The sequence below is a fragment of the Phacochoerus africanus genome, chromosome 7 (assembly GCF_016906955.1).
Source record: "Phacochoerus africanus isolate WHEZ1 chromosome 7, ROS_Pafr_v1, whole genome shotgun sequence".
In the NCBI taxonomy this organism is placed as follows: domain Eukaryota; kingdom Metazoa; phylum Chordata; class Mammalia; order Artiodactyla; family Suidae; genus Phacochoerus; species Phacochoerus africanus.
This window is the reverse complement of record NC_062550.1, coordinates 57562424-57579697: the sequence shown is the minus strand read 5'-3', so window position 1 is coordinate 57579697 and position 17274 is coordinate 57562424. Positions and strand designations below refer to the sequence as shown.

The following is a 17274-nucleotide window of genomic DNA, read 5'->3' as shown; positions in this document are numbered from 1 at the left end:
TGATTGGACCCCTAGCCTGGGAACCTCCATATGCCTCAGGAGGGGCCCTAGGAAAGGCAAAAAGACAAAAAAAAAAAAAAAAAGCTATACTATTTATATGGCAGCATTTTCTTCTGCTTTTTGTTTTACTTTGAAGTGCACTATTACAGTTTGTTTACGCTTGGATAGCTCAGTTAGTAGATTATTCAAAGTCTACATTCATTAGGATGAGCCTAGGTTTATATGTCATTTTTGTGAATTTTAAGATAACAAATCCCCAAAGTATAACCTGTGAACCTACAAGAATCCTAACTGGATACTTTATGCACCTCATCCAGGTTCTATTTAGAAACTCAAAATGTAACTCATTTTCTTCTCTTTCCACTTAGTTATCACCGACTATTAGAGAAACTTTCAGTTCCAAATCAAGTGAAACATGGAAATTTCATCCTAGAAGTTCCCTGGTGGCCTAGTGGTTGGGAACCTGGCATTGTCACTGCTGTGGCGTGGGTTCAGTCCCTGGCCCCAGAACTTCCACATGCTACAGATGAGGCCCAAAATAGAGAAAGAAAGAAGGAAAGAGGAAGAAAAATTTCACCCTACCTAACAGAATGTGAGAGAGGGGGGAAAGCCATAGATACAGTCTTAGAACAACTCTGTACTTGCTAAGAAGTTGGACATAAATTTGATATTATTAGCAGTTGTAATAGTTTCTCTTCCTGAAGAATGGAGTGCCCCATTGCCATTCTTTGATGGTGAGGGGAAAGAGAATATCTCTATGTTTTTTCTTTTTTTCTCAGAACAGGGAAGATTGAGCATGAGTTGTAGAACTATATGACCCTACCAAACATGTATTTGATGATTAGTAGTTCCTCGTGTTTCTGTAGAGCCAGATGTAAGTCATCTGTCTGAAACTGGATTAAAAGGCGTCCATAGAAGTTTACTGTAGTCAACCACCTGTTATTCAACTGTAAGATACAGAGAGGGCATAGTGGTTTATTGGTTCCTGTACCCCTACTGGTTATTGTTTTTAATAGCGCCCCAGTGGTTAGATTCCCAAATCAGGTCATGAAATGCTGTCTTTAGCCCAATGATATGCCTAAAAATGAGACTAACAGTGTCACACACTCTAGCTATATTAAGGAAAAGTCTCCCTCAGAAAATGCCTTCAGAGTGCCAACCTGGGGTCTTCAGAATGTAGGTTTGTTTCTACTTCAGCTGGCCTAACACGGGAAGTAGGGACTTCATTTTCTTAATCTTGTCCCTTCAAAGGATTTGTCCCAGTGTCTAGCCCTTGGCTCCTGTAGCCTGGACTAGGACTGGTTGGATTGAGCAAAGGAATGAAGTTGAGATTGTAAAAACTAGACAAGGAGCTGAGGAGAGGGAACTAGGGAAGGTCTCTGTGCAGATGCAGAAGTGGGGCAAGACCTAGAGCTTTTTTGACAGTCATGAAGGGGTGACCAGTAGAAATGGGGAAATTAGAACGTGTTCTCATTCCTTCATCCATTTTCCTCACCCCATTTTAGCTCTTAGCTCTGTTTGTTTCTTTACTTTTTTTTTTGGCCATGCTCATGGCATGCAGAAGTTCCTTGAAGTTCCCATTGTGTCTCAGCGGGTTCTGAGCCCAGCTGGTGTCCATGAGGATGTAGGTTCCTTAACCCGTGGCTCCTCTCAGTGGGCTGAGGATCCAATGTTGCTGTGAGCTGTGGTGAAGGCTTGCAACTGCAACTCCGACTCGATCCCTAGCCTGAGAACTTCCAAATGCTGCAGGTGTAGCCCTGAAAAGCAAAAAGAAGTTCTGGGGCCAGGGATCAAACACACGCCACAGCAGTGACAGCACCAGATCTTTAACCCAGTGAGCCACCAGGGAACTCCCGTTCATTTATTTCTTGCTCATTTGCTTCTTTCTGACTTTTTCTGTTAGTGATTGAAGAGTGACTAGAAGGGAATTTAGGTGATGTTCCCTTCTCCTTCTTAAAACCTTCCCACCAGCTTTCCATGTACACAATGATAGCAGATCCAGATGCGTAGGTAGGGGTGGACAGAAGGATCACCAGAAAGGCTTTACCGGCCTTTTGTAAACAGTAAGCTGCCTCCTGGTGGATAAACTTGAATATAACCCAGCCCTCTCTGTCTTCTCCCCTCCTGTTCCCCCCACCGTTATGATTATACACTCCAGTAGCCAGCCTCCCCCTATGGGAAAACCTGCTACAATAAATGGAGTTTGACTTCTACAGATGTGAGCTTTCCTTGTGCTGGTGTTGCAGTAGGTAATTTTTCATCTCTCAAACATAAAATTATATTGTAAAGTTGAATGTGTTTTCGCAAATGGCCCTTAAAATTATGACATTCTGCCTTTACCCCCTCCCCTCAAGAGTCACTGTAGTTAATTGCATCAGAAACATCTCATGAAAAAAGGAAAGGAAGGGACATCCCTCAGCCAGCTGCACTTTATGTTGGAGGTTGCCTGTTCCCATTGTACTCAAAAGTTCTTGGTGAAAAGAATGTGACTCTGCTATGATAATTTAATGAAATCTGTTTGCCCCTACCCAGCCCAATCTGTCTCCCCCCGCAGCTAGAACCTACTCACACTTTAGTCATTTCTCAATATAACATTAAATACTATATTCTTTTTTTTTTTTTTTGGCCACACCCTCGATGCATGGAAGTCCCTAGGCCAGGGATTTGAACCCGGGTCATAGCAGCTACAGTGACAATGCTGGATACTTAACCTGCTGAGCCACACGGGAACTCCTGAAATAGTATATTCTTTAACACCAGATGGCTAAAGGACTCTATCCCCAAATTTTCATGGAAAATATGGAAGCTTCTTACGACAAACCAGTTTGCCATAGTACAGTAAAAGAAAATATAGCTCAAGCATTCCTGTGATGTTCTTGCTGCATGAAAATCTTTAAGGTTTGCAAGTCAATAGCTCAATTTTTGTCTTTTATCAGCACCTTTTTTAAAGAATTACCAAATACTTGTGAAGAGGATAAGAGTCTTTTTTGATTATACTAACCTCTAAAACATCCTGAAGAAAAAGTTAGTTTCTAATTTGCAAGTTTTGTAGTAGCATTCAGGTTTATTATTAATTCTTTTATAAATATTAATTTTTTAATGAACTGTGCACTAAAACTACTAGGGACTTTTGAAAGAAGTCTGGTATTCTGTTATTAGTTACCATGGACATTCTTCATCAGCATGCTTTCTGTATCCTTTCAAGAAACCACAATGTAAAAACTCTATGCAGACAGGAACTCTGACCATTTTTAAACATACTATGCCAAGGGAAATGCAACAAGGAACAGTTAACTGAGTGTATGTAATTGGTACTGAAGCCATTCAAGGTAAAAATCTTGAGTACTTTCTTGCATTTTGTTCTTTGTGTTCATGAAGGACAGCTTCCCTATAAGGGAAGAAATGCTAACAAGATGATTGAAAAGATTCTTGATGGCTTTCATTGTTGTCAATTCAGCAACTTCATTCTATTGAGCTATTAAGCAAGATCCCATTTTCTCTAATATTTGAAGGGGTCCTAGGGCTTCTATTTTTAGGGATGATTGAGAGCTACAGGAGGTAAGGTTTCCAGGGGGCGTAGAATAGGTGTTTGAAAAATAGCAAACTACAGAAACTGGAAAATTGAAAGTGTGTTATTTAACACTTACTAACCCAAACTAGTTACATGATAACAGAATTCTGTATTTCCTTTTGCCTTGCTATTCAGAGCGATCCTATCTCTCTCTCCCACGCACCCCATTCCTCCTTTTTTTTCTTTCTGTCCCTCCCTTCCCCTGCATATTTGATCATAGAAATGGTAGAGAAAAGGAGATGACACCAAGAAAATTCTTAAACAGGATATGGCATGAAAATGGCAGAACGTAAATAAATGGACCGAAGGTAGATGAAAATTTCGAATGTGGAAAGACTTAATATATGTGTGCCAATACTCTGATCTCTTGTTCTATCTGGTGCTTACACATTTGATCATGGTTCTCCTGTTTCTTACAAGAAATTAATCTGTCCCTTTTGCTAACGGTTTTCACTTATCTCAACCCTAATTGGAGAAGTTCCCTGTTTCTTGGTATATTCTCTCATCTGAGCACTCATCCACTCGTTGTTTGGGGGGGGTTCTATAATGATTTTAATTTTTCCCATTATATCTGGTTTTACAGTGTTCTGTCATTTTTCTACTGTACATCAAGGTGACCCAGTCTTGCATACATGTATACATTCTTTTTTCTCACATTATCATGCTCCATCATAAGTAACTAGATATGGTTCCCAGTGCTCTACAGCAGGACATCCACTCATCATTTTGTTACCAAACCAAACTTGAGTCCATTTGCCTGTGCACAGTAAAGCCAATCTACTGATGCCAGATTGTGATGAAGGAAAGTGCAGTGTTTATTGTAAGGCACCAAACTAGGAGAACAGGTGGTCAGAAAACCCAAACTCCCAAAGGGTTTCAGCAAAGCATGTTTAAAGGCCAGGTGAGGGAGAGGCGTCCCAGGGTGTACAATCAGCACAATTCTTTGGTTGATGTTGAAGTAAAAGGGCAGTGTCACAAATGGTAACTTTAGTCCTCAGGTGCCAGTAGGGCTGGAGGTGCCACTAGGGCTGGAAGGCTATGTGCTCATGATCATCAAGTAGTTTATTTCTTCCATTTTGTAGTGGTTTTAGCATCTGAAAAACAACTGGAGAGATAAATTATTATTTAGGTATTTCAGAGAGGAGCTACAGCAGAGGGCACACGGAAGGGGTCTATCCCAGAGAAGCTCCCTAGTGTTCTGCTTGGTTATAATTTTACTAGTTGTCTCTTCATTACTCTTCATCTCTAGTTTCTGGGCTTCCTTGATGTAGGCCTGTTTGCAGGAAGTTTACTTTGGAAAGTGATTCCAAGGTACTAGAAGGAGTGAGGGGAGGGAGAGAGGGAGGCAGGAATATACTGTCAACTGCCCTAAGCGACTGGATACTTGTTGACAAATGAATAGGAAGATTGCAGAATTACCCAGCTGAACAAGAGAAGAGGGAGGCATTTGTACTCATTCCCATCATCCACTGACCAAGGGTTGAGAGACTTGACTCCCCGGCTATTGAGGTTATGCATACGTGAGCGCCCAGTGGACTCCCAGACATACAGCAAGAGCTAAAACAGGAGATGGGCTAAGAGGATGTAGCGAGGGGCACAAAGGGCGCCTACAACACCTCTCTGCATTTTCCGCTATCTCCAGTTGCTTATGGAGACCTCCATGTGGAAATTCTGCCTTCATTACATCCCTGGCATGTCCAGAATTCGGGTTGTTATCTGATCCCTCAATTCCCTGACCAAAGAACAAGAAGTCGAAATGGTTCAGAAAACTGGTCACCCTTAACCCTTTTGATGTCACAGACATTTATTGAGCACCTCATTCTTGGGGAGGAGCTCACTGGATTTTGAGAAGGATCAGGACCTTTGGCTGATTGCTTAGACCCAGGATGTAAAGTGGTTTTGTCTGCAAGGAGAAAGAGGAAAGGCTCCTCCAGCTGTGGCTCACACAGCCTCTCCCAGCCCAGTGGATGAGAAGGAAAACAAATGGCAGGCTACCTGGAAGAACTCGGAACATGATGGTCCTTGGCACCCTGCCTGCTGTTCCAACACTCAAAAGGTGGAGAGTCCACACATTTATCAAAATGGCAGAATTAAGTCATCCAGCCTCCTGAAGCGCATATGAAAGCTAAAAATACCTTGAAAGTTTAAAAGTACTTTAAAAACACTTTCACTGAAAACGGGAAAATCACCCTATATAATTATCTGAACAGACTTTAGCTGACACATCACATCTGCACGGTGCTTAGTTAGGATCTTAGAGGCCGCCAAAACACCTTCTACGTACAGAACTCCTCCTTACCATTTAGTCACCAAATCCTGGCACTGCTTCAGGTACCTGTCATGTTGTCCTTCTGCTAACTCAGGAAACTTTAAGCTCCCTGTTCCCTACAAAATCAAGTCTCTTTGGGATTTGTTATTCAAAACCCTCATTCCGCTGCCACCCCCCTCAACCTATGAAACACCTCCTCCCCATAAACCCTTTTCTCCAGCCAGCAACTCATTTCTCAGCTGCTGCAGAAACACTGCACCCATCCACCCCCACCCCACACACTTTCTCTACACCTGTCCAGCATCTGTCCATCCTCATAGCTTAAGCTTCACATTACAGTTTTCAAGCACTGTCACATACTGTGTCCCACTTGGCTTTGCAGCATGTGGCCAGTTACCTTCACCCCCCATTCAGTCACGTCGAATGACTTGTCCACAATCACAAAGCGAGAATGGATACCTTATATTGATGAAATTTCTTTCTTTTTCTTAAATCTTTTTTTTTTGTCTTTTGTCTTTTGTCTTTTTAGGGCCGCATCCACGGCACGTGGAGGTTCCCAGGCTAAGGGTCTAATCAGAGCTGTAGCCACCAACCTACACCACAGCCACAGCAGCGCCAGATCCGAGCCGCATCTGAGACCTACACCACAGCTCACGGCAATGCTGGACCCTTGACCCGCTGGGTGAGGCCAGGGATCAAACCAGCAACCTTCTGGTTCCTAGTCAGATTCGTTTCCGCTGTGCCAGATTCGTTTCCGCTGTGCCACGATGGGAACTCCCATAAATCTATTTTTACTTCCTCCAAAAGCAGTAGAGTTATTCTTAGAATGTATCTCTTTGAGGTTGCCGATCTTTGTAAGCTGAGGTATAATATCACCTCCGGGTTACCTACTGGTTATTTTCCTATTTAACAAAATTGGAAAATGAAAACAGAATTCCCCACACCTCCTAAAATGCATTTTATAAAAGCAAATATTTATAGCCCAATTATTGTAGCTTTTGTTTGATTCTATCTTATTTTAATTTTTTTTTTCAGAAAGTTTACTTAGCAGAGATTTATGGAGCTCAATGTAAGGCAGGATGTCAGAGCTTACAAAGTAGAATTCTTAAATGATTTTAAAAGCCCAGGAAGGAAATAAAGTTGAGCATAAGTGCCAAAAACATTTCTGGGATCAACCTAAGAATGTGATTATGTAGTTAAAACATAAGCTGATAAATCTTTGAATTAATGACAGGAATTCTGCTACTCGGTGCCAGTTTTAATTCAGTACGAATACGATTGCTGTTAATAAAATATGGATCCTATATCTAGAAGATATTTTAAATTTGATTTAAAGATCAAATATATTTTACAATAGGTTTACCCATGGCCAAAACAAATACCTTTTTTTTTTTTTTTTTTTACTAACAGAGATGTAAGATTCTCACTTTGGGAGTATTTTATCCCTTTAAAACGGCATCATTCTACAAAATACTTGCAAAGAGGAGGAAAAAATAACCATTTTCAACATTATATCCATGAGAAAGCATTTTTACAAAATGGATTTTCAAGTTCTTTATTTCTGGTTGCCTGGGGATGCCAGGAATAAAGATGGTAGCATCAGGTAATAATACATTACTTGAAGTTCAAGGATCAGTTATTAATCAAGGAAAGTAGATTTAAGCCACTGAAGAAAAAATCAAATCTATGAAATTTATCCTGTAGCCAAATGGATTCTAATTTTTAAAAAAAAATTTTATAGGCTCATAGATGAGAAAAGATGAAACTCGCTGAAGTTAAGTTATATAGGTAAATTATTTGGAAAGGCACTAGCCTAGCCCTTCAAAGTTTCCTTCAAAATATATGCGCAGGTGTATATCTCAAAATGGTGGCTTTAAAAATTCAGCAAGTTAAATAAGGTGGTGAATATAGAGATTACCCTTCTTTTGTCCTGCTGGATTAGAGGTATTTTCATAATGTTTCTCAGTAAAGGGACCTTATTCCTGAAGCCAGTACTTACAGCATCAGTCAGTTTAGAAATGCTTTTTTTTTTTTTTCCCTTTAAGGGACTATCAGATACACTTGACCGACTTCTGTGTTAGTGTCCCAATTTGTTTCTTTTTTTTAATCTATCTTTCTTCCTTGAAGAAAGAGAGGAAATATTATATAGTCTAGCTATATATTTTAAAGTACCATTGATTTTTCTGAATATATAATAATAATATTTTTCCCAAGGGTTTCCCATTAGATAACATATATATCCTGGAAAACTTGTTCTGATTGCTTTAAAATTCCCAAAGTAACAGGCCTCCATACTTTTCCCCATCAGTTACAAAGAGACTTATTTACATTCTGCTATTTAAAAAGTCACTTCAGATTTTCCTGCTTCCTGTTAAACAATGAAAGGTTTCAATAGGGAGTCATACCCTTCAATCTCGGGTTCTTGGACTTTCAGATGTGCCTGGAGTTGAGAGTGGAAGGCGTTTACATTGTCATTATCCAAATGACCTGTTTATAAAGGCCCCTGCATTCCTCACAGCTTCACCCCTGGGCATGTCAAATGTCTTAGCCTTTTATTTTTGCCACACATCTTAAGAGTTTATTGATCTAGACACAGGAGGACATTCTTGAGAGATGGATTCTTCAGTGATTAGGCTATCAGGGGTTTGGGCTATTGTTAAGCTAGATTCCCAACTTAAAAATTCTTTTTCTAAGAGGTCCTTAAGAACTCAGGAAAAGTCCATTTTCTCTTCAAATGGAAAATGACAGCACAGAAATGAGTCTTCTCATTGGTTATCAGTGAAGGACAAAAGCTCTGTGGGATGGATAGAAATCATCCAGACTGCTTGCTTTTAAGAAAAAAAACAGTGGAGTTGTTGTTGTTGTTAGCACAGAATTCAGACCCAAGGAATCTCGGTGACTAGACAGAGCTTGAGCAAGTGTTTTCCCTTCTGGGAACGAAATCCAAATCTAGGGGGAAATTATACTTATTTTACTGGCCTAGAACTTCTAGACATACTGAAATAGTAGCCACTAGCCCAATGTAACTATTTAAATTAGTTGCCTTTTTATAAAAGTAAAATTCATTTCCCCAGTCACATGGTTCACAATTTCAAATAGACAACATCTCTGTCGTTGGTCATTGCAGAAAGTTTTGTTGGACAGTGCCATTCTAGATGATTTATTATATAAACTTTTCAAAGAGCAATTAAGCCACTGCTTAACCGCTTCTTATACCTAAAAGGGGAGTGCAGAATTAATCTTCCCAAGGATGAATTATACAAATGATTATCCTGCTCTGCTCACTGCTAATCTCTTTCTCTTTCCTGCCCCTCCCCCTAAAAATTATGCAGGAGCATTTATCTAATGAGTTACAATATCTCGTGTTCCTTCTGCATTCCTAGTGTCTATTTCTGTAGAGATAGAGATTTGGAAAGGGATATTAGAAATTGCTGGAATAACGGAACAACTGATAGTTGGAAATTGGATTCCTAGCTAATACCCCCAGATCTTCTGTGATTCTGCTGAGTCCACTAGATCTATTAAGGAGGTTAAATTGCTTAATGCTTTATTTCATACAAAGATGAGAATATTTTAATCTACACGCAGTATACTTAGGTTTAGTTCGTTAGTTTGAAGTTTTTCATCTTTTGATAGTTGCACAGATATCCTGACCAGTATTTAGTACCAACTCCTCAGGACCTTAAAAAATTCCCTATTGATGATGCTGAGTTGGTCCTCAGTTACTTGAATTAGTGCCAGGATAGGACCCTGGTTTCTCAAGCGTGATTTCCTATCAGAACTATTAGTGGATCTTCAGAAAGTACAGTCTCAAGGCCCTTTGCTCCCCAGCCCCCACTCAGACTTGCAGAGCCCACCCATCCCTCCATGTCTTAAAATCCCCACAGGTGATTTCTTTTTCCCCCCAGTCAGGTTTGAGAACTACAGAGGTAACTTTTTAATAATCATAGATAATCATTATGACAAGGAACACCCAAGAAAGAGGAGACGGCTGGGCTTTTTTGAAACCTAAACACTATCCTACTGCTTCCTAACCTTTTTCACGGACAACACACATAGAAAAGTGGTGATGTTTGTACACACCTTGACAGAAACTGGAGGCAGTGCTGTCAGGAGCATGTTGGGCCCTCTGAGGACTGAGGTGTCCCCGACCCCACACACCTGGAACCCTTTCCCAGCCCACAGGTCTCAGTGGGGAAGTTCTGTTCAAGATCTTACCAGCCATGACATTGTTGCTTAGTATTGTGTTAAGTTTTTTTATTCTTTTGTTTTTATGGCTGCACCTGCGGCATATGGAAGTTCCCAGGCTAGGGGTCAAATCAAAGCTGTAGCTGCCGGCCTACACCACAGCCACAACAATGTGAGATCCAGGCCACATCTGCAGCCCCCACCACAATTCACAGCAACTCTGGTTCCTTTAACCCACTAAGCAAGGCCAGGGATCAAACCCATATCCTCATAGATTCTTAACCCACTGAGCCACAATGGGAACTCCCTTGAGTAAGTTTTTTGGTGATGTTTTCTTTCTTTTTTTTTTTTTCCTTGCATATAGAGTTCAGATCCAAGCCATAGTCGAGGCCTACACTGCTATACCAAATCCTCTAACCCACTTTGCTGGCCCAGGATCTAACCATGTCCTGGCGCTGTAGAAACATTGCTGAACCTGGTGCTCCGTAGCAGGCCTCCTGGTGATGAGTTTTTAAATCAAGATATTTCTGGGAGTTCCTGTCACGGCACAGTGGAAATGATCCAACTAGGAACCATCCCTGGCCTCGCTCAGTGGATTAAGGATCCGGCGTTGCCGTGAGCCGTGGTGTAGGCCAGCAGCTGCAGTTCCAATTTGACCCCTAGCCTGGGAACCTCCATATGTTGTGGGTATGGCCCTAAAAAGACAAAAGACAAAAAAAAAAGATATTTCCAACAGCAACACAAAGGATGCTCTATATTCATACTAGCCCAGCTTACCTCAAAACAAAAGAGGCCAGAGTTAAGGATCAGATTTTCTAGGTAGTTTTTGTAAACATTTGGACTTAGCAGTTTCAAGTAAAAGTAAGTGTTTTTGTTGTAAACAGAAATGTATTGGCATCGCTGAAGTGTACTTCCAAGATATTTCCCCTTAAGTTTTCTTAATTGTTGCTGGAGTTAATTATGAAAACAGTGTAATGCCTCCTGAATCATACATTCTCATTTTTATTGTTATAAAATAATGGACCTTTTATAATAACTTTATAGTTTAGAAATTAACTGGAACCTAAACCTATATTATTACCTTTTACTTCAAAGAAGGAATTAAAGCAGGAAGCAAAGCATTAACTCATTTTCAAGTAAGTTATTAAACATCCCCCACATATTAACCAGTCTTTCTCTTGCTCTGATTCCTTAAAACAAAAGTATGTCAGCTATTAGCACCAGTACCTGAATGCTTTCCAGGGTTCTTGTAGTAGTCAGACCAGAAGAGAATTGCTGGATGGTCCATCTTTTTTTTTTCTCCCTCCAGAACTTGAGCATGAAATTCCAAGGTGTTCATAGAGTGTTATGTATATTTTTAGGTCATATTTTACTGCTTTAATTCAAAAACTATAAAGTTTATGTAGCAAAAGCCAGATAGAATGTCCTGTTTCAGTATAAGTTACAGAAATGGGTCTGTATCTAAGTATTAAAATATAGATATTTCAGAGGAGATATAGTGAAATAAAAGACTGGCCTATTCCTGGGATCACTTTGGAAGGAAAGCAAATCTAGTATTTCCAGTTCAGTAAATCTGGAAAGAGGGAAAATTCAATCAGATCATGGAAATTGTTGACTGGGAACCAAACTCCCACTGTACAGGATCCTGAGTTGTGTTTAGCTGGCCTCAGCTGTTGCACGCCACGCACAAAGAGACCACCACTACACGCAGGACCACGCCCCTGTGCAGACCTTTCTTACAGGGCCACCACCCAGTCATCCTAACAGCCCTTGGTCAGATGTCAGATGGGTGGGACACCCAAGGAATTCTGAAATAGTCCTACTGCTTCTACCTTCCGATGGATAGACTTTTCCCATCTCTCCAACTGGAGTGAAATGTGAAATCCCAAGGACTATGCGAGCTGAAGAATAGTCTCTGTTATCAAATTACATTTGACTTACTTTAATACGTTCAGAAAGAACATGGTAGTTACTTCTACCAAAGGAATCTTTAGACCAGCTTGTCACCTTGATGTTTTTTATATTGTCCATTGTCAAAGATTTTCAAGTTGCAGGTTTTAATTATCTGGGAATCAGGGTATCTGTTCTTGGCAAGCTCCTCAAGTGATTTTGGGTTAAGAACCACTGGTTGAAATAAGGAGTTTCCACTGTGGCTCAGTGGGTCAAGAATCCAAGTAGTGTCGATGAGGATGGGGGTTCAATCCCTGGCCTCCCGCAGTGGGTAAAGGACCCAGCATTGCTGCAAGCTGCAGTGTAGGTCACAGATGTGGCTCAGATCCGTTGTTGTCATGGCTGTAGGCCTATAGGTGCAGCTCCAGTTCAACCCAAGCCCACCCAGGAACTTCCATAGGCTGCAGGTGAGATTATAAAAAGGAAAAGAAAGAAAAAGAAATAAACTTGAATTTTGATTTCTGAAGTAGCCAGTAATAAAAAAGAAAAAAGATATTATAAGGTAGTCATAGGTTTTTACGAATGTATTGGGGTAGCTTATTTAGTTAGTTAACATTCCTTCCAGTAAATTTCTGATATAGATACAGATTTATAAGGCAGAATAAAGGTTTTGAGAATAGTTTCCTAGATCAGAACCTCACTGCATTAAGGGACTCCAACAGCCTTGAACATGCTGTGAACATATGTGCTAAGATTTTCTCTTAACCTCTTTGTGTCACCAAGGGGTGTTTTCTAGAGCCTGTATTTGTTCCATTAAGTTGTTTATTTCATGTTTAAATATTTTTATCCCTGACCCATCTGTAATGTTTTTTAAATTAGAAAAGTAGTATCAGGAGTTCCCGTCATGGCTCAGTGGTTAACGAATCCGACTAGGGACCATGAGGTTGCGGGTTCGATCCCTGGCCTCGCTCAGTGGGTTAAGGATCCAGCGTTGCCATGAGCTGTGGTGTAGTTCACAGACAAGGCTCGGATCTGGCGTTGCTGTGGCTCTGGCATAGGCCAGCAGCTACAGCTCCAATTAGACCCCTAGCCTGGGAACCTCCATATGCCACAGGAGTGGCCTTTAAAGACAAAAAAAATAAAAAGAAAAAGAAAAGCAGTATCTACTCAATGGAGAAAATTTGGAAAATGTAAACAAGTATAGAAAAAGAAAAAATAATAATCCACAGTCCCACAATTCAAAATAATTGCTGCTAACATTTTTCATTTCTTTGATGTACTAAATTGTCCCTTTCCAAAGATGGTTTCTGCTTTTAATATTTAGGATTTGATGTATACATTTGAAAGTTTTCATAATGAAAAAGTCAACTCCAGAAATGATCTCAGAGACACTATCCAGTTTATATACTTGAAATGTTATTTTTTGTCAAAGACAAATACTCTATGTTATTTATACGTGAAATCTAAAAAATAAAACGAATGAATATAACAAAACAGAAACAAACTCACAGACATAGAAAGCAAATTACTGCTTACCTGTGGGAAGACGGAAGTGGAGAGGGATCATATAGAGGTAGGTGACTAAGAGGTACAAATTACTATGTATAAAATAAATGAGCTACAAAGATATCTTGTATAGCACAAGGTATATAACCAATACTTTATGATAACTTTAGGGAGTTTCTGTCATGGCTCAGCAGTAACGAATCCAACTAGTATCCATGAGGACCAGGGTTCAATCTCTGGCATCACTCAGTGGGTTAATGATCTGGCATTGTGGTGAGCTGTGATGTAGGTTATAGACACAGCTCAAATCTGGCATTGCTGAGGCTGTGGTGTAGGCCGGCAGCTGTATCTCCAATTCAGTCCCTAGCCTGGGAACTTCCATGTGCCTCAGGTATGGCTCTAAAAAGACAAAAACAAAAAACAAAAAAAAAAACAGAAAACAAAAACTTTAAATGGGTTATAATTATAAAAATACTGAATCACCGTGTTGCACACCTTTCTGAAAATTATATATTTTAAATCAACAATACTTCAATCTTTTTTTTTAATGTTATTTTTGCTCTTGGTATTTTGTTTTGTTTTTGTTTTTTCTGTTTTTAAGTCAGTGTCTTCTTGCAAGATCCCTTCTTGGTGACTTACTATATAATGATCTTTGACAGGTAAATTAAACTGAGGCATTTTTAAATCACAGCCATGGCTTCCCTCTATAACATGCATATTGACCCTCTCCAAGTATTTGACTAGTTAAATCCAACTTGATTGCCCTTCTCCAGAAACCATATTGTCTCTTCTCCCTTTTTAAAAGACGTTTTTTAAAGTAAACTCCTCAGGCCTAGCGTCTGAACACTAGTAATATTGAAGCACCACTTAAAAGTGGGAGTCGTGTCAGCCATGTGATAGTGGCCTATTTGTAGTGCCAGATTTCCAAGGCTCCAGGGCAGTTTCTTTTAACATTTGGATACTATCTGATCTGCATTTTTTCTTAACATTCATTCTCCCAACCTTCTTTTGAACCACCTCCTCCCCACCTAATCTCTCAATCATGGATTCTTCTAATTTTCTTGGCATGCTATTGAAAAATACCATATTTATTGGAGTTCCCTTAATAAGTAAGCCAAAACAGAATAATGCAGTTACACTTTATTCCAAGATCAACCTTTGATTAAGATAACTAGCATTCCTTTAAAACATAAACTTTAAAATATAGCGAGGTCTTAAATTTCTGTAATTAAAGCTTTCTTTCTGCTAAGGAAAAATTTATATCTATAGTTGCCTATTTATTACTTTCCAACACTGTAAAATTTTATCTTGTCCTGCCTGTCAATACAGTTCCTTCCTGTGTGGCTGAAATTCACCTATAAATGCCTTGGTCCCTTATTGAAGTTTGAATTTAACTAATATGTAAATGAGTAGATTTAAAAATAAATTATTTAGCTTGAATAAAATGTCTTTAAAGCAGATTAAACCAGTCACAGGAGCTCTAATTTGACAACCAAACAGATATTATTGACGTGAAACATTGGTAACTAGACCGAAAATGAAACTGTCTCTATAGACAGTTTTCAAGATTTAATTTTTACTTATGCATTTAGTCTTAAGATTTGTAAACTTTTGTTGCAGATTTAGCTGAATCAGTAAAGTAGCATTTGTTAACCGTGATACAAATGCTTAGGCTTACTGGGGGCATGAACATTAGATAAACTAAATGTCGCAAATTGCAATTACAAACAGACTTGTCTGCTTACAAATGGTACAGATGGTGTTGTTGGCCTTTTACACTCTCTATGTAATGGTGATTGTCTTTTGAATGCTTTAACTCTTGAGTCCAGAGCCTGCTAACACAGGTATTTTTTAGAGGCAGTAATTAAGTACAATACAGCTGGAAATGTGAAACACAGTTTCAGCCTTCTATGGAGCCAGGGAGATTCACTGACTCTTTACTAAATAAATTTTAGTTTGCATGACCTTGAAATCATTCTACATAGTGTTAGATTGTGAGAAAATCCAAAATAGAGTATATATAAATATCTATCAAGATTAATTTTAATAAAATGTGTGATTTCCAAGTGACAGGATATATTATTATATTAGAAAATGGTAATATTTGTAGAGACCTAAGTTTTTTCCTGAATAACCTTATCAAGAACTAAATACCATTTTAGGCTTTTTTACTGAATTAGGAATCGATTAAATCATGCCATTTTTCTCCTTTTAAGTTTATAGCTTGTCACCTTTTAGTTCATCCTTTGAATCTTGATGCTTTTATCATCTATTCTAGTATATATAGGAATATTCATTAATTGACAATCTTGATTATGTTTATAAAGTAAACCTTGTATTGCAATTAGTAAGCTTTTTCATAACCTTGGTGGTATTTTTACAGCGTTCAATTTAATACTTGTTTGAAATGGTTTATATTGATTCTGTACAACCGTGGGGTAAAATGTAAACAAGTGCACTATTAGGAAGATATTAAAGTAGAGGCTATATTTACAGTGTCGTCTTTCAAATCTAGCTGTGCTGTAAACTGATGTTTGCTGTATGCTCCTCCTGATTTGAAATAGATGAAAGAAAATGAACCTATTATCACCATGGTTCACACAATGATTGAGAACTCGGCGCTAAGACCCCAACTGTACCAGCAAGTAAGGTCTTGGACAGTGAATGATACTGCTTTATCATCTGCAAAATCCCTCAGTGACAGTTTTGGTTTATCCTCAGAGTTACTCATAACATTAGTCTTTTTTCTTAATCCATTTTTTGTTCATGTCCTTTTGGAAAAATGCAATTCATCCCTGCTTTTCAAGATGCTGCAGTTCCTAGCATGGCTTTGCTGAACATTTTGCTGTTGAATATTAAGTGTGCCATTTTCCTGAAGTTTTTGTGCAGAGTATTTGATTGATATGTACTTGGAGGTCTGCAGTACATTTGCAAAATTGTTACTAACTTGCCATTAATTTTGGTTAACTCTAAAAGCATTATAACTGATTTTTAGGGAAAACTTTATTTTAAAAAAATGTTTTTTTCCTCTCAGGGGCAGCCTCCCCAACCACTGCCACCCCCGCCCTACCCCCAGCCATGTTTTAGGAATAGATAATATTTGTCTGGGAGTTATTTAAATCTTTGCTGCTATACTGCAGTATGGTACAACCTAAAGATAGCCCTTTCTTACTATACAGGAGTGTCTTCTCCCTGAATTCTTTTCCCTCTTACGTGGTCATCACAATAGCCATGTCTTACCTCCATTCTTTTCCCTAACTCAAAATACATGCCTTGGAGTTGGCTGGCTTTAATTTAGGACCTTGGTAATCTGCAGATCTGCAAACGAAGTCATTTTATACATTCCTCTTCAATTTTTTTGTATTTCATGGTCTAAATGTTCTTAGCTATGTGTTTTGCAACATCAGCTTCTTCCACTTCAACACCCTCAACTTACTGTGGCCTCTGACCTGTTACAATACTTGAAAAACCATACAGAAGAAGAAACTTAACTAACATGAAAAATGAATTGATATTTTGATTTAAATATGTCAAAGCACCTGGTAAAAAGAAATCCCTTGAGTTCACACTGGCCAGAAAGGCCTTCAGATTGCTTCAGGCGCCCTGGGGTCTGCATCATGGGCCTTGTAACTGGGAAACTGAAGCAGTTAGTGGGAGGGTGGCTCTCATTTCTGAGCACAGTTTTCAAAGTTAAAAGTATGTTATGTGATTGAGCAGTTTTTAATTTGCAGGAAGGAGATAAAGTATCAAATCTTTAAACAGCTTTACTTTTCAGAAGAAAAGGGAATCTTTCCATTCATTCCAGAAAGCCATACTGAGAACCTTAACTTAGCATTTGTTCTGGAATTTG

At 39.1% G+C, this 17274-nt stretch overlaps 1 protein-coding gene across 9 annotated transcripts in view; it reads left to right on the top strand.

Moving 5' to 3' along the window:
• PLEKHA5 (pleckstrin homology domain containing A5) overlaps positions 1-17274 on the top strand; it is a 253986-nt gene that overhangs the window by 196527 nt on the left and 40185 nt on the right. Inside the window, exon 15 of one of the 9 annotated variants that reach the window (XM_047787462.1) lies at positions 15989-16069. The exons of the other annotated variants lie outside the window; for them this stretch is intronic. Coding sequence (XP_047643418.1) covers positions 15989-16069 — 81 coding nt within the window. The remainder of the gene's footprint in view (positions 1-15988; positions 16070-17274) is intronic. 9 annotated transcript variants of the gene reach the window in all.